General features: G+C 38.9%; 1 protein-coding gene across 5 annotated transcripts in view; it reads right to left on the bottom strand.

Moving 5' to 3' along the window:
• MAMDC2 (MAM domain containing 2) overlaps positions 1–26,361 on the bottom strand; it is a 445,245-nt gene that overhangs the window by 365,837 nt on the left and 53,047 nt on the right. For all 5 annotated transcript variants that reach the window (XM_060102277.1, XM_060102275.1, XM_060102278.1 and 2 more), the window contains one exon: positions 13,837–13,945. In XM_060102277.1, coding sequence (XP_059958260.1) covers positions 13,837–13,945 — 109 coding nt within the window. The remainder of the gene's footprint in view (positions 1–13,836; positions 13,946–26,361) is intronic.

Here is a 26,361-nt window from a genome sequence, read left to right as displayed (position 1 = left end):
TTTTGTCATAAATGGGTGTTGAATTTTGTCAAAAGCTTTTTCTGCATCTATTGAGATGATCATATGGTTTTTATTCTTCAATTTGTTAATATGGTTTATCACATTGATTGATTTGCATATATTGAAGAATCCTTGCATCCCTGGGATAAATCCCACTTGATCATGGTGTATGATCCTTTTAATGTGTTGTCGGATTCTGTTTGCTAGTATTTTGTTGAGGATTTTTGCATCTATACTCATTAGTGATATTGGTCTGTAATTTTCTCTTTTTGTAGTATCTTTGTCTGGTTTTGGTATCAGGGTGATGGTAGCCTTGTAGAATGAGTTTAGGAGTGTTGCTTCCTCTGCAACTTTTTGGAAGAGATTGAGAAGGATGGGTGTTAGTTCTCTAAATGATTGATAGAATTCACCTGTGAAGCCATCTGGTCCTGGACTTTTGTTTGTTGGAAGATTTTTTTTTTTCTTTTTGCGGTATGCGGGCCTCTCACTGTTGTGGCCTCTCCCGTTGCGGAGCACAGGCTCCGGACGCACAGGCTCAGCGGCCATGGCTCACGGGCCCAGCCGCTCCGCGGCATATGGGATCCTCCCAGACCGGGGCACGAACCCGTATCCCCTGCATCGGCAGGCGGACTCTCAACCACTGCGCCACCAGGGAGGCCCTGTTGGAAGATTTTTAATCACAGTTTCAATTTCATTACTTGTGATTGGTATGTTCATATTTTCTATTTCTTCCTGGTTCAGTCCTGGAAGGTTATACCTTTCTAAGAATTTTTTCCATTTCTTCCAGGTTTCCAGTTTATTGGTATAGAGTTGCTTGTAGTAGTCTCTTACAATGCTTTGTATTTCTGTGATGTCCATTGTAACTTCTCCTTTTTCATTTCTAATTTTATTGATTTGAGTCCTCTCCCTCTTTTTCTTGATGAGTCTGGCTAAAGGTTTATCAATTTCGTTTATCTTCTCAAGGAACCAGCTTTTAGTTTTATTGATCTTTGCTATTGTTTTCTATTTCATTTATTTCTGCTCCAATCCTTATGATTTCTTTCCTTCTACTAACTTTGGGTTTTGTTTGTACTTCTTTCTCTATTTCCTTTAGGTGTAAGGTTAGATTGTTTGAGATTTTTTTTATTTCTTGAGGTAAGATTGTATTGCTATAAACTTCCCTCTTAGAACTGCTTTTGCTGCATCCCATAGGTTTTGGATCATCATGTTTTCATTGTCATTTGTCTGTAGGTATTTTTTGATTTCCTCTTTAATTTCTTCAGTGATCTCTTGGTTGTTTAGTAATGTACTGTTTAGCCTCCACATGTTTGCGTTTTTTGTTTTATTTCCCTGTCATTGATTTCTAATCTCATAGTGTTGTGGTTGGAAAAGATGCTTGATATGATTTCAATTTTCTTATATTTACCAAGGCTTGATTTGTGACCCAAGATGTGATCAATGTGGGAGAATGTTCCATGTGCACTTGAGAAGAAACTGTAATCTGCTGTTTTGGATGGAATGTCCTATAAATATCAATTAAATCTATCTGGTCTATTATGTCATTTAAATCTTCTGTTTCCTTATTTTCTGTCTGGATGATCTGTCCATTGGTGTAAGTGAGGTGTTAAAGTCCCCCACTATTATTGTGTTACTGTTGATTTCCTCCTTCATAGCTGTTAGCAGTTGCCTTATGTATTGAGGTGCCCCTATGTTGGGTGCATATATATTTATAATTGTTACATCTTCTTCTTGGATTGATCCCTTGATTATTATGTAGTGTCCTTCCTTGTCTCTTGTAACATTCTTTATTTTAAAGTCTGTTTCATCTGATATGAGTATTGCTACTCCAGCTTTCTTTTGATTTCCATTTGCATGGAATATCTTTTTCCATCCCCTCACACTCAGTCTGTATGTGTCCCTCTGTCTGAAGTGGGTCTCCTATAGACAGCATATATAAGGGTCTTGTTTCAGCCAGCCTGTGTCTTCTGGTTGAAGCATTTAATTCATTCACTTTTAAGGTAATTATCAATATGTATGTTCCTATTACCATTTTCTTAATTGTTTTGGGTTTGTTTTTGGAAGTCCTCTTATTCTCTTTTGTTTTCCACTTAAAGTAGTTCCTTTAGCATTTGCTGTAGAGCTGGTTTGGTGGTGTTGAATTCTCTTAGCTTTTGCCTGTCTGTAAAGCTTTTGATTTCTCCATCAAATCTGAATGAGATCCTTGCTGGGTAGAGTAATCTTGGTTGTAGGTTCTTCCCTTTCATCACTTTAAATATATCGTGCCACTCCCTTCTGGCCTATAGGGTTTCTGCTGAGAAATCAGCTGTTAACCTTATGGGAATTCCCAACATTTTTCCCTTGTTGCTTTTAATAATTTTTCTTTGTCTTTAATTTTTGTCAGTTTGATTACTATGTGTCTCGGCATGCTTCTCCTTGGGTTTATCCTGCTTGGGACTCTGTGAATGCTGGACTGGGTGGATATTTCCTTTCCCATGTTAGGGAGGTTTTCAACTATAATCTCTTCAAATATTTTCTTGGGTCCTTTCTCTCTCTCTTCTCCTTCTGGGACCCCTTTAATGTGAATGTTGGTGTATTTAATGTTGTCCCAGAGGTCTCTTAGGCTGTCCTCATTTCTTTTCATTCTTTTTTCTTTATTCTGTTCCTTGGCAGTGATTTCCACCATTCTGTCTTCCAGGTCACTTATCCATTCTTCTGCCTCAGTTATTCTGCTACTGATTGTTTCTAGTGTATTTTTCATTTCAGTTATTGTATTTTTCATCTCTGTTTGTTTGTTCTTTAATTCTTCTAGGTCTTTGTTAAACATTCCTTGCATCTTCTTGATCTTTGCCTCCATTCTTTTTCTGAGGTCCTGGATCATCTTCACTATCATTATTCTGAATTCTTTTTCTGGAAGGTTGCCTATCTCCACTTCATTTAGTTGATTTTCTGGGGTTTTATCTTGTTCCTTCATCTAGTACATAGCTCTCTGCCTTTTCATTTTGTCTCTCTTTCTGTGAATCTCATCATTTTTGACAGTAAAATATTTCAATAGATCAGTCAACACCATTGAAAATTATATAAAACAAAGATATTGCCAAACTGAAATAATGAGTATTAAAAGGAAATATAGTAATAGCACTAGTGGTTCTTAAGTTTATTGACTGATTATTCTGTATCAGACACCATATTAAGCACTTTATATATGTTATTCCCCTAAATACTTAAATCAACCCTGAGTGTTGTATATCAATCATCGTGGTGGAAGGAAAAGAAAAATCAAATGGGGAATGAAGAGAGTTTAATAAAGGATCTATTTATAAAAGTGTGGCCAGAATTCAGAAAATAAACAAACAATGATGAAGCACCCTGAAGACAGCAATATTGGGGAGGCATAGGGTAGGGCAGTTATGGAACCCAGAATGATCTACAGCTGCAAAGAGAGGGTCATTTGGTAGTTGTGGCTTTCAGAATAGACACAGAGTTTTAGTCTGTTCAGGCTATGTTACAAATATCACAGACTAAGTGGCTTATGAACAACAGAAATTTATTTCTCACAGTTCTGAAGGCTGGGAAAGCCAAGATCAAGGTACTAGCAGTAACTGGTGAGTGCCTACTTCCTAGCTGATAGACAGCCATCTTTTCACAGTGTCCTCACAATGGCAGAAGTGGGAAAGGAGCTCTCTGGTGTCTCTTTTATAAGGGCATGAATCTCATTCATGAGGACTCCACCCTCATGAATTAATCACCTCCCAAATGCTCCATCTCCTAAGTCTATCACACTAGGAGTTAGAATTTCAACACTTGAATTTGGGAGGGATACAAATGTTCAATCCATAGCATACAGCCACTGCCAAACCATGGCCCTGCAGGGAGGAAAGCACAGGAATAAATGTCCAAGCCAACTCTCCTCCCACTGCTGATCACCTATCAGTGCCTTCCAAAGGCCAATTCCTGGCAATTCACAGGAGGCCAGAAGGCAAAAGAGCTCACTGATGCAATCCATAAAGGTCAGCCTGCTTGGCACAGAGCAGGGTTGAGAAGGAGGAAGAGTGGATCTGGAGGGAGAAAGGCATAGTTTATCTTCATTTTAAGGAAGGGAAAACTGAGGCTGAAAGGGATAAAGTAATGCCCAGCTAAACCAGAGAGAAAAGTAGAAGCTCCACAATTCAAAACATGCAGTCTGACTCATTCATTCATTCATCCATCCATATCTGTGAAGTGCCAGGCATCCTACTAAGTTCTAGAGCTAGAGTATTAAATAAAACCCAAAGGCTATCCTGGCTGTAGCTTAGTTGAGTTTCAATAAATCATGGGGATAATGGTAATAACAAGAGCACATGGCCAGACACCATTCTAAATGTCTTCACATTAAATGCTCATGAAAACTCTATTCTCACTTTACACCCAAGGAAATAAAGACATGGAAAACTGTAAACTCTTGACCAAAGTTACAACCTAGTAAGTGGTGGAGCCAAGAATCAGTAAGAAGCCATCTGACTCCAGAGCCCACTCTTTTTTTTTTTTTAACATCTTTATTGGAGTATAATTGCTTTACAATGGTGTGTTAGTTTCTGCTTTATAACAAAATGAATCAGTTATACATATATATATATTCCCATATCTCTTCCCTCTTGCATCTCCCTCCCTCCCACCCTACACATCCCACCCCTCCAGGCGGTCACAAACCACCGAGCTGATCTCCCTGTGCTATGCGGCTGCTTCCCACTAGCTATCTATTTTACGTTTGGTAGTGTATGAGTCCATGCCACTCTCTCACTTCGTCCAGCTTACCCTTCCCACTCCCCATATCCTCAAGTCCATTCTCTGGTAGGTCTGTGTCTTTACTCCCGTCTTACCCCTAGGTTCTTCGTGACCTTTTGTTTTTTCCCCTTAGATTCCAATTTGTATGGAAACACAAAAGACCCCGAATAGCCAAAGCAATCTTGAGAACGAAAAATGGAGCTGGAGGAATCAGGCTCCCTGACTTCAGGCTATACTACAAAGCTACAGTAATCAAGACAGTATGGTACTGGCACAAAAACAGAAATATAGATCAATGGAACAGGATAGAAAGCCCAGAGATAAACCCACACACATATGGTCACCTTATCTTTGATAAAGGAGGCAAGAATATACAGTGGAGAAAAGACAGCCTCTTCAATTAGTGGTGCTGGGAAAACTGGACAGGTACATGTAAAAGTATGAAATTAGAACACTCCCTAACACCATACACAAAAATAAACTCAAAATGGATTAAAGACCTAAATGTAAGGCCAGATACTATCAAACTCTTAGATGAAAACATAGGCAGAACACTCTATGACGTAAATCACAGCAGATCCTTTTTGACCCACCTCCTAGAGAAATGGAAATAAAAACAAAAATAAACAAATAGGACCTAATGAAACTTAAAAGCTTTTGCACAGCAAAGGAAACCATAAACAAGACCAGAGCCCAATCTTAAGCTCTGTGTTTCCTGTATTAGAGGTAAATTTTATCCCCAATATTAGACTTCCCACCTTCATCAATAATAGAATCCCCAAATTTTAGCTGGGCCCGTGAGGTTTCAGACTACATTTTCTAGTCTCCCTTATACACAGATATGACCAGTGACTGGTTCTGGACAACAGGGCATAAATGGAATAAATATATACAACCTCCAGGAAAGGTCCTGCTTCTGTTTCTCTTCTTGCTGCATGGAATGTGGACATAATGACAGGTTTCCAGCAGCCATACTGGGCCCTACACAAGGGATGGCAGAGCAAGAAGCTAGAAGCGGTAGGTCTCTGACCATTTATGGAACTTTCATACCAGTCCTGGCCTGCTATCCTCTAGACTTTTTACATAAAAGAATAAAACCTTATGTGAACAGCCACTGTTGATTTTTGGTTTCTGTTGCACATAGGCGAACCTAATCCTACACCACCTTAATGTAAAAAAATCACTTTGGTCTAGAAATGTTCATAACCTGACATAGGGTGGATAATTTATAAAAGCACTTCCATATGTTTAAAAGTCTTTGGGGCTTTATATATATATCACAAACTGGAGATTGGCAATTTGATATGTGAGATAGCTAAATTAACACAGCACCAACTCACAGGCTAATCACTAAAATTTCCATTTAATTTGCATAATAAAATCTAGCTTGAGTCAAATGGTAATATAAAAAATATCTAATGTGTGTACAGGATGTGCACTTCATGATATCATTCTTATTCCCCGTTTTCCTGAGTATCAATTTTTTTAAGTCCCGATTTCTAATCTTCCAAGATGAACTCTTCCTATATGTGCTACACTTAAGAAAACTCAGGGACTTCCCTGGTGACACAGTGGTTAGGAATCTGCCAGCCAATGCAGGGTACATGGGTTCGAGTCCTGGTCTGGGAAGATTCCACATGCCGCGGAGCAACTAAGCCCGTGCCCCACAACTACCGAAGCCCGTGCACCTAGAGCTCGTGCTCCACAACAAGAGAAGCCACTACAATGAGAAGCCTGTGCAGCACAACGAACAGTAGCCCCCGCTCATTGCAACTAGAGAAAGCCCGCGCGCAGCAATGAAGAACCAACGCAGCCAAAAATAAAAAAATAAATAAATTTATTAAAAAAAAAAAAAGAAAACCCAGTAGACATATAACCTGGGTAACAGGTACAGGAAAAGAGCAAGTCACTTAGGGCTTCCCCTCGAGTTCCACATTTGAGTGTAACCAGCCTCTTTGTGCTGAGGATGACTTACCCTCTGGCAGAATCTCTCTTGGCAAGATTCATTTTATTTTTTTTATTTTTCTGTTTTTTTTTTTTTTTTTTTTTTATGGTACGTGGGCCTCTCACTGCTGTGGCCTCTCCCGCTGCGGAGCACAGGCTCCGGACGTGCAGGCTCAGCATCCATGGCTCACGGGCCCAGCCGCTCCGCGGCATGTGGGATCCTCCCGGACCGGGGCACGAACCCGTGTCCCCTGCATCGGCAGGCAGACTCTCAACCACTGCGCCACCAGGGAAGCCCAAGATTCATTTTAAATGATGCCCAACTGACATTTCTTTTTTGGCTTCCCTATAGGGTTCCCTGAAAGCATGCTCCTCTGACCCATACTGATGGAAGTGCAGGTAATTCTCAAATCAAGTCTCCCCTCTGATGCCACAGGGTGCTTCAGGAATGAGTCAGATCCCAATCCACCTAGTCCCCCAACTTCAGGGGAACATTTATCAAATTGCCTGTCTGATAATGTTCAGGCCCCACACTATAGCTTGATGAGCAGGACATGCTTCCACCCCCACCCAGTGGGGACAAGAGGGATGGGACTCAGCATGTACACCCCTCCAAATGACTCCCCCAAATTCCAAATACTCTCATCCAGGTCTCTTCAATTTCAACATTTTCTTTTTTCCTTTTTTTTTTAACCTTCAACGTGGATGAGAGATCAAGAGTTTCAAAACCAGTTACTGCCCAAATGCTCTGTATGTTCTCATTATGAAATGGAGAAGCTGGCATCTTTTATCTTAGATCTTCAGTCATAATTGAGGAAGAGTCTTATTTTATCCTGTTAAACAGCACTCCCCCTACCACTGCCAAAAAAGTCATCATCAAAAAGTAATACAGGGCTTCCCTGGTGGTGCAGTGGTTGAAAGCCTGCCTGCCGATGCAGGGAACACGGGTTCACGCTCCGGTCCGGGAAGATCCCATATGCCGCGGAGCGGCTGGGCCCGTGTGCCATGGCCGCTGAGCCTGCGCGTCCGGAGCCTGTGCTCCACAACGGGAGAGGCCACAACAGTGAGAGGCCCGTGTACCGCAAAAAAAAAAAAAAAAAAAAAGTAATACAGATACTTTGTTAAAAGTCTTTACCTTTAAAAATCATCCAAAAGGCTATTCTTATTTATCAGCAGTAGTTTTGTCCTGTTTTCTGTTTTCGTGGCTCTACTTTCATGTCTAAGTGAACACAGTAGTACCACATACAGATTATTTAAAGGATCCCAGAGAAGCAGAGAGTCCCCCTTCCCATCATTATTTTGAACAACTGAGACTTACGGGGTGCAAAAAATAATTTCATTATTTTTCTTCACTGACAGTTCAAGTTAGCCTTTATGGGATGGTTCTTACCCTGCACCTAGAAGAGATAAATTATGGACAAGTGCCATATTTTCTTCTGGTCACTTTCAGATAACAAAACCACTGCTTGTCACAGAAGCAGTCTCAGTTAAGTAATTAATATTAGTAGAATAATCACAAGAGGTCCTATTATTTGTCTAGTTGTCTGAGGGAAGGACAGAGCAGACTAAGCGAAGAAATAGAAAATCAGCTAACCCTCCTTCTACACACACATTCCTCTGCAGACTTCCCTGGCCTGGAGCAGACTCTAGCTGGAGGAGAAGAAAATCTTTAACCTTAAATAAAATTCAGCATTTTGATGAGATATTTTAATTATTGAAATGTGACCAAAAGACTTTTAATTATCTGAGAGTGACCATAAAAATTATGGAAGTTGCACAAGATCTTATCCAGGGGTAGAGAAAGAACTAATTCCACAAAGTAGGGTGAATAGACAGTGGAGGCAAAGAATGTGTGTGTGTGTGTGTGTGTGTGTGTTTGTGTGTGACTGCACCTTTTGAGTGCCATTTGTTCAACCTAACAGTTATACCTGCTTAAGCAAATTGATATACATGAAATATTAAAATCTAGTTTCTCTAAAAGTTAAATTAGGGCATGATTATTGATATAGAAAAAGAGTTGCAAAGGAGGGTAATGGGATCAAAATGGCAGATGTCTCATTTCATGTTCCAAATCCCTAGAAATGACAAAGAAGATACTTGATAGAATTAATAAACCCATAGTTACAGCATAAGACAAGGAAAGTACACTCAAGTTGGCCAAAATTTATACAGAATTCCCAAAACAGGAAAGGCAGATGCAATTGTGCTGATATTGGAATAGACAATCCAAAGTAGATCCAGGAGAGGATGCTGGAACCTGTGGCATCAACTCCAAACTCAGAGATTACGGAGATAGGAAGCAAGAGGGAGCCCTGACTCAACAGCCCACTCTCCCTAAATATCTTCCTTTTCCCTGGTGTAAGTGGTTCTCCTCCACTGACATTTAAAATTAATCCATTTACAACAATTTGATCCATATGCCTCTTTCAGGTACTTAGATCTGAATGCATCTGTAAGATTGTAGTGCTCAAAATACTATTCTACTATGTTAATCAAAGAAAAACGTACCTGAACCAATTAAGTAAATGATAATTGAATTTCTCAGATCCATTATAATTATATCCCTTTTAGGGTCACTAATTTTTATTTTTTTTAATTTTTCTTATTATTTTTTTAACATCTTTATTGGAGTATAATTGCCTTACAGTGGTGTGTTAGTTTTTGCTTTATAACAAAGTGAATCAGCTATACATATACATACATCCCCATATCCCCTCCCTCTTGTGTCTCCCTCCCACCCTCCCTATCCCACCCCTCTAGGTGGACACAAAGCACCAAGCTGATCTCCCTGTGCTATGTGGCTGCTTCCCACTAGCTATCTATTTTACATTTGGTAGTGTATATATGTCAATGCCACTCTCTCACTTCGTCCCAGCTTACCCTTCCCCCTCCCCGTGTCCTCATGTCCATTTTCTATGTCTGTGTCTATATTCCTGTCCTGCTAGGGTCACTAATTTTTAAATGTTGTATTTTCATCCACAAGAACAGCTCATATTTGAGACCTACTGTGGTATTCATCTATTCATAAAATGAATGTTAGCACACATTTGTACACTTTTAGCACACTTTTTTCATTTATTTGTCATTTTTAAGTCCACAGTGACTGTGATGCTGTTAAAACTAATACTAGCCTAATTTGCTCATCAGTGTTGTCCTGTTAGTTCCAAAAATGCCTTGGCATTGATCCATTAGCTGTATAAGAAAAATCTGTTTAATGAAATTTCCCAAGTTCCTCTTCGTTCTTTTATATCTAAAATTTTTCACCTTCTATGACACAGCATCAAATCTGCTCTGTATATAGTCCTTCTGAGTTTATGGGATTCAACATGCAGCACTTCCGCAGAAGTGGTCTTACGTAAGTCATTGTGACAGGGCCTTTGGTAGTGCCATGAGGGTCCTTGGGTGAGGAACTTTACAAATGAAGAAACAATGATAGAAGTATGCTTGATCATTTATTTTGTATGGGACTCACTCTGTTATAGCTAAGTAGTACCTCAATAAAGTCCAAATAAAATACCAAAACAAAATATTGGAATTTAAAACACTATTTCCCATAATCACTTGGACTAATAAGACAATCAGAGAAACTCCAGTGCCTTGAATTAAATTACTGCTCCGCTGTGAATCCATGGCCCCACTCAGCCTCCTGAAGCCTGAGGGGCCACTGGGGTAGGAATTCGATTATGCCACTACTGAAACTTAGGTGGTATGTTTCCAGATTCCACCAACAGATGGTTCCTTTAAGCATTCACCTCAGGAGCTTCACGGTGGTCACCTCCACTAGGAAGCCATCTTTTTTTTTTTTTTTTTTTTTTGGCTGTACCACCACTCAGCTTGTGGAATCTTAGTTCCCCAACGAGGGAGTGAACCCAGGTCCTTGGCAGTGAAAGCACAGAGTCCTAACCACTGGACCGCCAGGGAATTCCCTAGGAAGTCATCCTTGACCCTCCCATCAATCCATTTCCGTTCAAGTGCCCCTCACAGCATCCTGATTTCTCCGTATCATATCATCCATCATGCACACTGCCACTGTGGCTGTAGGCACCCATTAACCCCATAAGCCTGTGAATTCCTGATGTACAGTGACCTTGCTTTGAATTATGTTTCTTACCCCAGCACTCAGCATGGTAACTTGGCATACATTTCTTATCCCAGCACTTAACAAAATAACAGGACCTTAATACATGTTTGTTAAATACAGTCTTCTTTCCTTTCTTCCTTCCACAAATATTTATTGAGCACCAACTATGTGTCAGACACCATTCTGGGAACTGGAGATACAGCAGAGAACAAAACAGACCAAAGTCCCTTCTCTCATGAAGCTTGTATTCTAGTAGGGGGAGACAGACAATTAACAACTAAAAAGTCTTAAGTATGTCCAGTCATTGAAGTGTCATGAAGAAAACTAAAGTAAAGGAAAGGGATAGAGAGATGTGAACAGACTTCTATTTTACACACAAATGGGCAACTGGCTCATTGAACAGTGGGACTTATAAGTAGGTACAATTAGAAAACAAATTTATTCTTCTTCCATCGCTGCCCATTCATAGTTACTTGGAGGGGCTTATTCTTTTTTATGCTCTTTGATGAAATATAGGACAGGCTCCAGGACATTTCTGGTCACTCTCAGATAATATATTGATAAAAACCTTCTTGCTATTTCTGTCTCAAGAAGAGCCTTTTTGAGGTAAGTAAAATGCCCAGTCCCACGTACTAGCCAAAACTTCATTTAAAATGAAAGATTCTCATTCCTCCACCTTGGGCATGTTTTAGTCTGGTCTGCTTCAGTTGGCTTCTTCCCAATTGTCCCCCTTGGACTTCTTCCTTATACACCAACTCCTTCTGGCTCCTTGAGCGTTTAAGGTGAGGGTGAGGGGACATGAAGAAGGAGAGAAGCAAATGCAGGAAAAGTGGACATGTAATCTTGTTTTGGTTTCCTCTGGGCGTGTCTGTGTCTGACCCTGTCTGGCACTGAAAGGACGTTCAAAGCTGACTTTCTTAGGGTGTTCTAATAGAAGCTGAGAACCTTTTTGGGAACATTCAATGGTATGTTCTGTGATGCAGGATGCCAATTTCTGCACTTAAATGTCCTGTCTTAGCCCATAGGAATACAGTCGATCCCTCTTCCATCCCTACATGAGGTGCTCTTGGGCAGGCTCTAAAATGGCTCCCTGTCATCTTTCTCTTTTACATGGCCCATATCTGATCCCCCAAAGCCACATCTGGGCCTGAATACTCACTTATCCTTGCCCCACCACTGATGTATATGTAGCTAGTTCCTCTCTTTCTGCTCTGCTGCTTCAGACAGATCACCAGAGCCTCTTATCTATAACTTCACCAGGAACCCAAGGGGGTTTGCAGATGAGACTTTCAGCACACCTTTTTCAAAATCCTGTCTCTATTTTCAAACTGAATTTTGGCTTTGCTGCATGTTGGGAAGCAAGACCCAAGTTTGGTTCAGTAACATTCCTATCTAATACACACTGTAAACCTGGTAGAGGAAGGACAAGGTTTCAATGACTATGAATGAAAGTCATAAAGAAGGTAAATATTATTTATACATCCTCTATTAAACTAAGGCTTAACTGCTACAATGCATGGAATATAAGGAATGAATATTTGAGGTTCCTACACCTCATATTTCACTTCATCTCACTTCCTCCCACAATCCAGAGACCAAGAAGATTTTCACTTATCAAAAATAAATGTTTTTAAGGGTCAAAGATGCGAAGTGCATGCCAGGCAATGCCTGCCTTACCCAACTTGTTCTTGTCCTCACCATGCTCAAGAAAGCAAGGGTAAGCTGGGTTTGGGAGAGCAGGGCAGGGTGGTTGTTTTCTGAGTTGGGCATTGGCCTCTAGAGCTCCATCCATGTGCTGGCTAAAGGCCAATTAGGCAGCCTGGTGCAAAGGCAAGAGGGCAGGGTTGAAACTAAGGAAACCATCAGAATGTCCCTGAGATTTAAGCTGTGGGACAAGAGGAGAACAGATCAGAGAGAAACAGAGATGCCAAGAGAGATTGTGTGTGTGTCAGATAGAGAGAAGAGAGAGAGAGAGAGAGAAAGAATGTCTTGCTTTAGAGCCACCTTGGTTCCTGTAAGTGTCCTAGTTCCATATCCAGGCAGCTGTATCTTTATAATAAATTCCCATTTTTCAGGCTATCCTTATTGTTCTCTGTCTATGGTAAACTATAACAGGAAGGGAGGAAACAGCATGGACTCTGCTAAGCTAATTCATTCCCATCACCCTGGAGAACAGAGAATTTTCTAGAACCATTCCCAAAGTAGAATTATAGATCTTCCTAGGCTTACCCTTTTTCAAAGTAGCCCAGCCTTTTGGGGGCAGAATATGATATACAAACACAGTCTTCTCAACACATTCACATCCATCCTTGTCAAATTACCAGCTCTTCAGGCCCCAGGGCCATCCTATGAGGTTGAATTGAGTCTTCAACTAGTCCCCAAACTCTTGACATTGTAGGACACAATTTGGGAGTCTTTAGGGAGTTGAGTTCCTGCACACTGATTGAGCAGACACCTAAATAGCCAAGGAGTAACCCACCCACAGCAATTCAAATAGGAAGTACCTATGCAATGGATACTCCTTATGTAACTTAGTTGTACAAATGTTATGAGAATAATAACAGCATGTTTAAATTACTCACAATTCCATCCCCTTAAGACAAGTACAAAAGATCTGAAACCCAAAGAAATGGGTTCAGATTCTCACTCTTCCACTCCCTGGCTGGGTGACTTTGAGTAAATCACTTAACCTCTAGGAGATTCTCCCCAGTTGTAAAATAGAGATAATAATACCTACTTCACAGGGTGATGGTGAAGGTTGGAGGAGACATCTAGCAAGATGTTGCAGCTGCAGCAACAGCATCATAACAATAATAATAACTTCTTGAGTACTTTCTATGTGCCAGGCATTGAGTTAAGCACTTTATTGCTTTATTTTATTTAATTTTCCAATAACCTTATGAAGTGTACCCATTTTACAGGTAAGGTCACTGAAGCACACAGTGGCTAGGTCACCTGCCTAAGTTACTAACACAGCTAAAAGGAGCACTGACAAAGTGCTCCTCCCCTACTTTTTCATGTTTTACTAGGAGGAAGATTCGGACTTAAAGAAATTAGTAGCTACTACTTACTGGGGGTTCGTTGGTTCCAAGTCGCCAGTATGTTGAATTACACAGTTTTTTTACTTCTTCAGGACCCTCTATATCATAATCTTTGGGATAAGTTTCTCTGTCACGGTGCCTTAAGAAAAAAATTAGAATCTGTTAAGGGATAAAGCTTATTTATCAGGTATTGCATCTGAATGTTGTAAAAATTATGCAGTGAAAATTTACTATATTTGTGACCTTGTTCTAATAAGAAATTTACTGGATTTGAGACATGTATTTCCCATCTCTTTTCAAGTAATGCTGAGGCTACTTCCCAAAAACAATTTAGCACATGTGATAAAACTAATAGTATCACGAAAACAATACTTATCCAACACAGTAATTATTCAGTGGCTCCAGTGAAGTGAATCTTATTTAATAATGTAGATTAGTTACTGAAATAAATTCTAAAATAACACATGTAGTACATTAGAAAGGCAACTTACCACTTTAGAAATTTTTCTACCATGAATTTTAATTACAAATTTTTTTCAAAACGAGAGCAAAATATTTACTCATATGGATTTATAACAGTGCTTCCTGCACCGAAAGAGGGTCTAAAGGAAAAACAGTTCTTAAAACATGTAGATGAAAGAGGAAAAAAATATTCTGAACGTCTTGACTGAAAGGGTGGTTGGATAATAATAAAGGAGGGATTTGGGGATAGGAAAGGAAAAAGGAGGTGAAGTGGCCCGCAACCGAAGTAGCTATTTTCGGAATAAATTCTAAAATAAATTCTAAAATAAGACATGTCTAAAATAAGACATATGTGTAATAATATTGTGTCTATCTAAAATATGCTTTGCTGGGTATTCTTAAATACCAGACAAATCCACATGTTCTCAACTTCTCTGGCCTCCTCCATCTTCAGTCCATGAACTCTTCATCTACTGTGGGACAGGGCAGTCCAGCTCTTCATCTGTTCTTCCAAATCTATGGTGTAATCTTAAAACCTAAACTTTTGAACTCCAAAGCCAAGAATTTGGCTCTTTTGCTGCCTGCTGGGTCATTCTTCCCTGAGGCAATAAAACCAGAATACCTCCACAGGAGCATAGGAATGAAGGGGCAAAGCACCAGTTAACATTTCAATGTATTATCTCCAGGGCACACCTCTTTTTTTGTTGTTGTTGTTTTTAACATCTTTATTGGAGTATAATTGCTTTACAATGGTGTGTTAGTTTCTGCTTTATAACAAAGTGAATCAGTTATACATATACATATGTTCCCATATCTCTTCCCTCTTGCGTCTCCCTCCCTCCCTATCCCACCCCTCTAGGTGGTCACAAAGCACCGAGTTGATCTCCCTGTGCTATGTGGCTGCTTCCCACTAGCTATCTATTTTACATTTGGTAGTGTATATATGTCCATGCTACTCCCCCACCTCTTTTTTAGGCACTGTAGGCACAGTGCCCAGGGCTTGTGATACTTTTAGGGGCCCAGGAGAGTGTTTCAATCATTTTTAAATCAGAAAAAAAAAAGAATATACTCCAGTTTGAATTATATCCATCTTTATATCAAAGCAGTCATAAACTATCATTTTAAACTTTTTTTTATTGGAGGAATTGGAGGCAAAGATAATTAGTGTCCATGAAAGTCAGAATGCAGCCTGATTATCCCATCATGTATTTTAAGTTGTATTATAACTAGATTATTACAAAAAATGCAGTTATGTTCCTTTTCTTACCACAATCTCAGATAACAGCCAAAAGCCCAGCATTAAAACATGAATCTATAATGAAACTTTGGAGGACTGAGCTAACGCAGTTGGCATTCCCTAATGCCTGCTAGCTGCCCACAAATGATGTGCCCACAGCCTGCAGGCTCAGAGATACACAGCTGAAGACCTGCCCCTACTTCCCAGAGGCTGCCTGCCTAGCAAAAATAAACATACATGTTTAAAATATTATAAAATATATAAAAAATGGTAAAATATAAAATATATATTTACTATATACTAAATATGTATTTGCTACATATAATAACAGTAAAAATGATTAGTGTATTATAAAGGAAATGGGAAGCCTAATTATTCCCTGACTTTATTATGTCAGTTGAACACTGGCTTGTGCCTCAGTTTCCCCAAGATGAACTGAGAATCATACACTGAGGACAAATCAATTGATTGAGAGTCTCAAGTGAAAAGTGACATAAAAATGCAAATATTATTATGTGTAATAATATTGTGTCTATCTAAAATATGCTTTGTTGGGTATTCTTAAATACTTTGTCAATAGCAATTAAGTTTTATAGCATCTTTGTAAGACAAATATATATATATATATATATATATATACACATAAAAATAAAAATAATCAAGGTGTTATTTATATATATATATATATATATATATATGTATTTTATATAGCCTCGTTTGCCTTGTTACCTGCATTTATAATTTTTTTTTTTTTTTTTGCAGTACGCGTGCCTCTCACTGCTGTGGCCTCTCCCATTGCGGAGCACAGGCTCTGGACGTGCAGGCTCAGCGGCTATGGCTCACGGGCCCAGCCGCTCCGTGGCATGTGGGATCTTCCCAGACCGGGGCACGAACCCGTGTCCCCTGCATCGGCAGGTGGACTCTCAACCACTGCGCCAGCAGGGAAGCCCCCTGCATTTATTTATGGTTGCCATGACTTCTCAGTTACTGCAATAAAAACTCTTTATGGGAAAATTATGAATATAATGATATAAAATTTACAATGTCTCTAGAACAGTAACTTTCAAACTTTGATCACAGACCCCACCTATATACCATTACAATCCACCCTGAGAGTTTGCCAGTGTCTGGAGACATTTTTAGTTGCGGCATCTGGTTGGGGTGGGTTGTTGCTGGCATCTAGTGGGTGGAGGCCAGCAATGCTGCTAAACATCCTACAGTGCACAGGACAGCCCACCACAACAAAGAAATATCTGATCCAAAATGTCAAAAGTACCAAGGTTGAGAAAGCTCTAGAGAATGACTGTGTACCAGATTCTTAGATCAGTGGTCCCCAAACCTTAGCATTTCATGGAGTAGCAAAACCTCACACTCAAATTTGTAAAACCAACCTAAAATTGCCAACATTTTGTCTTGATAGGAACATTAAAAATAAAATAACCACCTATCACCTTTAATAAGGAGACTTTTAACACCAAAGATAAGTAAAAACAATCTTAGAGTCTTTTAAGCTGAATAAATTTAGCTATATGAAAACCTTGCTACATTGCTACGTTGTCTTTACAGTTTGTACATCGCTTTGGATTAGTAAAAAAAGGTCATTATTGACCAGCACTGGGCTAGTCTACAGACTGGATCTGCTGATATTAATTTTCCCCAGACATGAATTTGACAGCAACAGTCAGTTCAAGGCTAAAGCAGCTTGAATATAGGTATTCTGTGCTACTAACTGAAGGGAGAGCTGTGTTTTTGATGTCAGGTGTGCAGACACAGGCTGACATTCTTGCTGGAAGGAGAGCCTCCAGGGCCTCCTACCAGCAGGGCCAGAATCTTCCTTGACAATCAGCCTTGCTTCTGCTGAGGACTTTGCTCTATCAAGCCCAAAGCTAAATGCTGTGGCTATTTCTTTATATGAGAAATCTTTACGTAAGACATCCTTAATTACAAGAAAGGAAATTTGCTTTCTCTACCCTACTGTGGGAGAAATAGTATGAATATGAATAGAATTACAAACGGGGCAAAGGCTGACAGGACAGGATCAGACCTGTCAACTGTATAAAAAGGAGCTTGGAACCATGACCCTGCTGTCAAAAATGCCACTTGGACTGATTCAGAGAGGGTTAAGGTCAATAGAATCTAGTAGGGCAAAGATAGCATGAGCAGGTCCCATTCTAGACAACTCCCCACCACCCATCCTACAATCACCTGAACACTCTAGATCCTGCACTTCCTGTCTCCTCCAGCCTAACATAGTCCCAAGTAAAGCCTTGTGAAAAGCACTTTCTGGATCTGTATCTGGGGTCCTTTGGGAGCTTGAGTTTCCTACCATAAGAGTTGGATGATTTCACATCAAATCAAATCTGTAAGTTCCCCTTGACTGAACACATATAAATCCTTAAGTGAGTTGCAGGACTAAACAAACAACTCCAGAGCATACTCAGGTAGCGATCTGCAGCTCCCCTCAGGCTGCCCCAAGCCATCGTGGTCCAGTTCCCAGAGGAGGACAGGTAGGGTTAGACCACAGGATTATCCTTGCAGGAGAGGAGACCAAGCTACTCTCTACAGTTTCTGTGGTCCCATGACTAAGTGGGGGAAGCAAAGTGGGGGTTTGCAAAGAAACCAGTATCTTTATCACTTCTCCACCTTTCACATTTTAAAATAATTGTCCATTAATGAATCTTCCTTTTCATTAGACTAAGAACGTTTAGACACAGGGATCATTTTTTACTCATCTTTGTGATCTCAGTGCCTAACAAAGACTAACCCGTTGTAAATGCTCATTAAATCTTAAATGATTAATTGATTGAATTTCTTACATTTTGTTACTGTCACCTTAATATAAATGCTGGAAGCAAAGGCTTTCAAATGTGTCCATAAAAATAAAGAGCATCCCAGTTCACTCTACAAAAGCACACATTAAAAAGGAGTGATTATGCATATAGAAACGCTAGTTCTTTGCAACAAAAACTTGTCTCTAGAGGAATTATAAATCTGCTTGCTGAATGGGAAAACTCTCAGCATACGTATGCATGACACTGCTTGCAAAGTGGGTATGGATCCAAGCAATATCTGACATGTGAACAATGAAAATCGAGCCGAATTCTGGTTTCTGGTTACTTGAGAAGAGACACATTTTCTTTGTGAATTTCAAAGATGTTAAAATTATGTTTACTTGGGCTTCCCTGGTGGCGCAGTGGTTGAGAGTCCGCCTGCCGATGCAGGGGACACGGGTTCATGCCCTGGTCCAGGAAGATCCCACATGCCGCGGAGCGGCTGGGCCCGTGAGCCATGGCCGCTGAGCCTGCGCATTCGGAGCCTGTGCTCCGCAACGGGAGAGGCCACAGCAGTGAGAGGCCTGCGTACCGCAAAATAAAATAAAATAAAATAAAATAAAATAATGTTTAGTTAAGACTCCAGATGGCAGAATATATGAATTTTAAATTTTAGAATTTTTAATGTAGTTCACAACTACTCTGTCAGCTATTGTTATTTTCTGATGTAAACCTAAGCCAAATGAGAAGAGAAAGATACCTTTTTCATTAGGTTTTATAATCGTCTGCTATCTAGGACTTTAAGAGAAAATTACCCCAGAGAGTCAGCTATATTTCCTGACACATTAGAAGCATTAAAACCAATAGAATCAAAGACTACAAAGAAATATTTGACAATCCTCTTTAAAAATTTCACAGGCAAATGATTTATATGCCAAGATAGTGCTATTTGGCGGCACATTTATCAAACTGACAAATGAAGACTTTTGGATGTATTTGCAAGAGTCATAAAGAAAATCTTACGTCCTTGGGAGAAATGGTGACATTTCAGACTTATGAAGAGGGACACTGTTTTTCAATGTGTCTCATGCTGTATGCAATTTGTGCATCTACAACTATGAAACCACACAATGTGAAACCTAAACTGCACTCAAAAGAAAAATATTTGACGGAGACAGGTAAGTGAAGTTATTTTCTTCACTCAACACATATTGAATGGCATGTAAATAAGACCCATCATTATTATGAATTTTTTTTCATAAGAAACTCTTCAAAAACAGGAAGCCCTATGGAGAATATTGGGAGTAAACAAAAAGAATACAGCATGGGAGCCTGTCTATCTTAACAGTTGAAACGTTAAATAAATGTTGTCAGTATGATTAACTGCCAAACACATGACTTTGAAAACAGCTGGAGGAACATGTATTAAATGGGGTGACACTATAATTGATTATCCCACCTGGGACACTGTGAGAGGGGAATTAGGTACTAGGTACACTGGGAGTGGTGAAACCAGGATTGTCCTGGTCACATCAGGATTGGGACATTCTGTTACCCTATGTTTTGACTACTGGATCTCAATTATCTTAAGATCCTAGGAAACTTCTTATGGTTCCTTTGATCTCTGCTCCAGAAACAGCTTACATTGGCTGGCCATAGACACTCTGGGTGGTGGAACAGTAGGACTAAAAAGAGACAGAGTTTTTAAAGTGTATTATATAACAGTAATTACTGTTATCCAAAGAATACATTGACAGTATATTGGCATGAATGGCATGGAGACCAATTTGGCCCCTGCAAAACAAGAAACAAATGCCTGATTACCTGCATAAACTCCTATCCCTATAGTCTTAATATTACCAGCTTAGATAATTTGAATTAATTACTCTAGAATAACATCAAATGATTATATTATGTGAGCTTAAGGACCATTTTAATGCACATTTCCGTGAATCCATGAGCAATGCATCCTGAGTAGCTAATACAAGGTTTTGTGGTTTCAAAGCAATTCATTTCATTCACATTAGAAACAAATGAAAAAGCCTTTCTTCATAAATAGTATCTATAGTTAAAACAGTCTTCCATTATGAACATTGCTACACAAATGAGCACTTTTTCCATTTCTTCCTAGAAATCATTCAAAAGCAGCAAAGAAAATGGAAAAATTAAAAGAAAACTAATTTTTAGCGAAGTTATTGTATAATCCCTAGATTACATCATGTGCAAGGGTTACTTTAAGCAGCCAAGATCCAGCTGAAGACAAGTGGAAGAAGCAGAGACAAGAAAGAGGCTATAGAAAGAAATCTCAGCAGTGAGATTGCCGAGAAGTAGGAGCTCTCAGAGCACCAGCCAAACTACATTCCCATAGTTATGCAGATAAACTCTTTCACTGAAAACAATGGAAAATGCTAGAATATATATATATTTACATTTTGACACATTAAAAGTATTTAAGAGCTGAAAATCCAGTGGGAAATTTCCAGGCCAATTTTTGGATGAAAGCCTGTAACCAAAGGGGTAAATAGAATTTTAAAACACCAAATCTGCTGATGCCCTTGGGATATTTGCTAATATTGCACAGGGGCAATGGCTTCAGGGGCTAGAGAGACTAAAGTCTAGCCCTGGAGCTAACCTAGGAGGGAAGTTTTACAAGGAAGTCTTCCATATGTGATAGATATTATGCTTGCCAATACAATTTCTCCTTTTTACTGGGAATATAAGAGGTTAAATATAAGAGGTTAAATTCCCAGCTCCCTTGCATTTAGTGAGGCCATGTGACTAGCTCTGGCCGATAAAATAAAAATGAGCAGAAATGATATATGTCATTTCTGGGCTAAGACAGTGAAAGCTCTTATGTAATTCTCAACTCTTTTTTCCCCTGCCAGAGCAACTGATGACTTTCTAGATGGTGGAGCCTCAATCAACCTGAGACCCAGAGTATCTATGTGGAGGAGTGCCTACCCTCCACCAAAAACCTAAAGCAGACTCTGTGTGAGCAGGAAGTAAATCTTTATGTGTTAGGCCACTGAGATTTTTGGAGCTGTTTGTTAACATAGATTAAGCCTAGCCTATTCTAACACAAAAATAAGTACCAGAAGTGGGGTAGGTGCTATTATAGCAAAAATCTAAAATACATGGCACTGGCTACAGACCAGGCAAAGACAATAGGAATCTGGTATCAGAGGCTGGAGAGGTCAAACATTTGATAGCCTCAGTAGGTTAAGAGTCAAACCAGGTACCTAGTGAGATTGGGAAATAGACTGGAAGACAGTTGTTAGTTCTACATGCAAATAGCTATTGATAATTGTTTTTGCCGAAGTATTTTAAAAAGAGAAAGAGACAAATTCAGGAAATTGTCTAGTTTACAAGAAGATAGAAGGAAATGAGAGATTCCAGAAATTTTGAGCCTTGAAACGTTAAAAGGGCCAACAACTTTTAGATCTCAAACAGTAAGAGAGAAAACTGAAAAAGACTTTTTCGAGACAAAGTTCCATTAAAGCTCAGCCTGGCGGCAAAGTTCATCCTATTGTTAGACCCGCCCAGTGAGTTAAGTTGCACTGGAGCAAGCATATGCTTAAGGAGAGAGTCAAAAAAAAATTCCTAGGGTTTCTGATTTCTGTAACTACAATAGTATCAAAGTGACAGTCAAGGTATTACAAGGATAAAAAGTAAAGAAATATAGCAAGTCTGAGGACTTTGTCTAGAAAGAATTGAGAATGAGGTTACCAGCAGCTGGAACTAACTGGATTCAAACATGTAAGAAATTTACTAAGCTTTTAAGAATTGTACTTCCAAGTAAGCCAGGGGTGTGCATTTAAAAATCCTTTAACTGTTTAATACTTAAAATAACTTTTGGCCCCCAAACTTCTGGGAACAAAAGGTGAACTGAAAAAGCAAAACAACCCATAGAAGGGCATATTCTACAACATTCATTGCAGGCGTGGTCAAAGAGAATATTGGAAAAGAAAAGATGATACACAGGGCAGAGCCAAGGGCCATAAAGAACAATGGGAAAAGTATGCTGCCAGAAAACAGAATCAGGGTCTAAGCAAAGAACATTTCTGACACCAGTGTAAGACTCCCTAACAATGTCTGTCTGACAGGATTTAAGAAGGACCATAGACAAATGACTACCCTTTCCCTCCTTCCTCTTTTTGAATCGGAGTGCTTATTACAGTTATCTTGTCTCTGTCCCGCCACTTTATATTAGTTATATGGAGACCAAGCAGAAAAATTTTCTGCTTTATAGATTTTTGAACCAAGTAGAGCCACACTAGAATTGGTAGAAAAACAATAGCATAACATATGGAGATTTGGACTTCTGACCTATGACTGGATAGAATTTGGGTCATTTTCCTTGGGTAAATGGGTAAACATAATTGGTCTGCATGTGGAAAGAGTAAAACCAATATTTGGTGACCTGCCTAAAGAACACAACTTCAAGTGCACATGGAACTTTCCAAAAAATTAAGAAAAAATATTTTAATATGTTTGAAAGATATAATTGGCAATACAATAATACTAGAAATTCATAACACATTGAAAAAGAGATCCTTCTTCAATCTGGAAATATGTAAGCACTTTATCAAACAACTCTTTAATCAAAGATCAATACAAACAAATTGTTGAATTTCTCAAAAATACCAATAAATAGAAATACCACTTATAAGAATCCATAGGATATAGCTAAAGTAGAACCCAGAGAAAAATTCAAGTTTTAAGTACTTATATCAATAGAAAAGAAACAATGAAAATAAATAAGTGAAACATCTAATTCAAAAACATTAAAAAGCACAAGCCAAAAGAAATCAGAATGATAGAATAATTCAAAATAAAAGCAAAATTAAGTAAGTTAAAAACAGAATAAACAAGTAAGTAAGCAAAATAGACAAACTCCTATCTAAAAAATCAAGGAAAAGGGCAGGGGGAGATACAAACAGAATAATATTCCACACATAGGAACATATATTATATGACTCCATTCATATGAAATGTCCAGAATAGGCCAATCTGTAGAGACAGGAAGTAAATTAGTGGTTGTCTAGGGCTTGAGGGCAAAGGGAGGAGGATTTCTTTTAAGGTTAATAAAACTGTTCTAAAATCAATTGTGTTGATGGACGTACAACTCCATGAATATACTAAAAGCCTTTGAATTATACACTTTAAAAGGGTGATAGTATAGAATGTAAACTATATCTTAATAAAAATAGGATATAACCATCAAAAGAAGACAACATTTTAAATCATTAAAGACTACTTTCCATAACTCGATGCAAATATATTTGGAAAACTAGACGGCACACATAACTTTCTAAAAAAAACAATTTACAGTTGTTCTCAGTAGAGACAAAAAGTCTAAACACACAATTTCCAAAGAAGAAATAGAGAAGCTGTCAAAGGAAAAAAGAGCTACTGCCTGAAACAGTACTAGGCCCAAATGGTTTTATTGTGGGAGGAAATTTCTTATCTGTGCCTGAATGCCTAGCAGGACATTTGAACTGCCTTGAGCTGCTCACTTGTCAGAGGTACACAGGCACTGGTGGCGTCAATAACACCTATAATAAATCACATTACATTCACTATAATCACTTTGACCTAAGTGTAAACCAACCTGAAGTGGTCTTTCCCAACTATTTATATTTATTACAGGATTGTTTTAAAATACCAAAAAATTCCTGTAAGTAAAATGTAATTTATCTAGATGAAATTCTTCTAATTCATACAACACACATACTTATTATTTTAAGGTCTAGGTAGAAGCCCACAGTATCTTAACCTCTAGATTGCCTGCAACGAAAATTTGGTTGCTTTGTTGGCATGCACCCCTACAATGAGAGCAGGTGCCAATGAGTTCTGAAAGCTCAGGATTCTTATATGAGTAGGGAATTCCTTTTCTGTGAAGATCTTTCAGAGACTTTGCTGATCACACCCTTGCTATGAATGGCCACATTCAAACTAGCTAACATATATCTGTTGTCCCTACCATATGACTGTAGGTTTATGGATATGTAACTTGGGCATCATATAGATAGATGGATAAATGCTATTAAGATGCTGTGGCCACCCCAGGAATAGGAGTCACAATTCTTGCAGTCACACACTTGACATCACTAGTTACCAGTCATTGTGCAATCAAAAATGCACACATATTTTCAAACACTCTGGGGGAAGGAACAGTAATGCCCTCAGTTGAAAACTAACTAATGTGCCATCTTTAGTTCTCCATGTGAATCCTAGGAGCTAGGACAACCTCCTCTAGGAAACTTTTCCTGGTCTAATAGTCTGTGTGCTCCTCTTGGATGTCCCCAGAGCGCTCTGCTTACCCCAATCCTAGCGCGTATCACAGTGCATAGTAATTGCCCAGCAAGCCTCCTCAACTCCTGTCTCACAGTAATCTTGACCTCCTAAGGACAGGGAAGATGTCTAGTTCACTGTCAAATCCCAAACCCAGTAGATGCCATTCATAAGAGAACTCTTTATTTAGAAAGAAGAACATTTTTTGTTTTTTTGTTTTTGGGGTTTTTTTTGTTTGTTTTCACTTGTTTGTTTGTTTTCAAAAGCTCATTTAATGCTTCTGGCTCCTGGCTGAGCATCTCAGTGTTTTCCCAAGTGTTTAAAAAATTGTGACAAGTCATTCATACATTTTAATTTCAAAATATTCTTCCTACCACTTTCTATAAAAAGAGGCTAAATTCTTTGCAACAAATAAATGACATTATATTAATTCTTCCATTTGATTGAAACTGGAACAATCTGATTGGGGATCTAACATCTCAACAAAGAAACATATTATAATTTTTCTGCCAAATAATTACCTTTGTTAATGCATCAAAACTTAGTTTGATCAAAATAAAGAAAACACACTGTGTGACTAATAACAATTAAAATGAATTGTATTTCAAAATTAAACATTAGACACAATAATAAAAGACGTGTCTGTCAAAAACAGTAATACAATATTCAAATTTATTCAGAACTTTTTCAAAGCATCACAAAAATATGTTCACCAAATCTCTACACAATATTTCTGTTTTCTGCCTGTTACATCTAAGGTCAATTTTTAAAAACTGCATAGGTAGGGGAGTTTAAAGTTAAAATAATAGCTAATGTAGGAAATCATCAATATATTAAAGGGTTATATTTTAAACTTTTGTTATAAAATTGGGTATTTGGAAATTGGAATTCATTCTACATTGTAGTAGCTCTTTATAGGATATAGCAGATATCTATAGGATAGGATGGGATATAGTAGATATCTATAGGATTATCAGCCTAGCTCTCCTTCTTTCTCCTGGATATGTCCATTTTGCCCCATGGCTATTGGAAAGCTGTCATTTTCCACCAAACCTTGCCCAGTCAGATGACCCCAAACAAATACTTGGCCCAAAAATGGACATCTGACCTGGAATTTTTAAATTCAGAACTGAAAATATCTTAAAAACAACTTTTTTTGTTGGATGAAGATGTAAGATATAAATTCCTGAACCACAGCAGCCATGTTTCCTATAGTCTTCAATGATAAGATGAGGCAAACGCAATGAGGAAGAGAGAGAAGAAATGAAGCAAGACCCACATGCACTAGCATCCCTTATGCCTGTTGTTCCTGAGGTCGAGCTGCACCCGTGCCCTCCTTCTTATTCCATGAATATCATGAACTAATTCATTTTCTTGCTTCCCTAGGCTAGTGCAAGCCGAGTATCTGTCAACTGCAATCAAAAGAAGCCTGATCAGTACACACAGAAAATAGTACTGATGGGGTGGCTTCCAAGGCCAACTAAGAGAAGTTTATCTAACAGTGCTAATTCTAGTGCTATTGAAAACCTTGAGCCCTGAGCCTGGGTATCCTGTGTCCATAGACTGAAACTCTCCTTATCAAAATGTCACTAAGCCCCACATTCTTCTTACCTCCTCCCTACATCCTTAACTAGAAAAGGATCATCAGTAAGAGAAAGAAAGCTGATGAAAAAAGCACTTGTGACTATCTGTGAGGAAGACTACAGTAGCATTATGACAAGCCTCTGGTGACTCCTGTTGCCCAGGAGAGAGATGGTCTCAAGGACACGTAGGGAGTTGGCTCAGGCAGAG

This window comes from Mesoplodon densirostris, chromosome 6 (assembly GCF_025265405.1).
Source record: "Mesoplodon densirostris isolate mMesDen1 chromosome 6, mMesDen1 primary haplotype, whole genome shotgun sequence".
NCBI lineage: Eukaryota > Metazoa > Chordata > Mammalia > Artiodactyla > Ziphiidae > Mesoplodon > Mesoplodon densirostris.
Note: the sequence above shows the minus strand (reverse complement) of the source record. Positions and strands in the feature narration are given on the sequence as shown.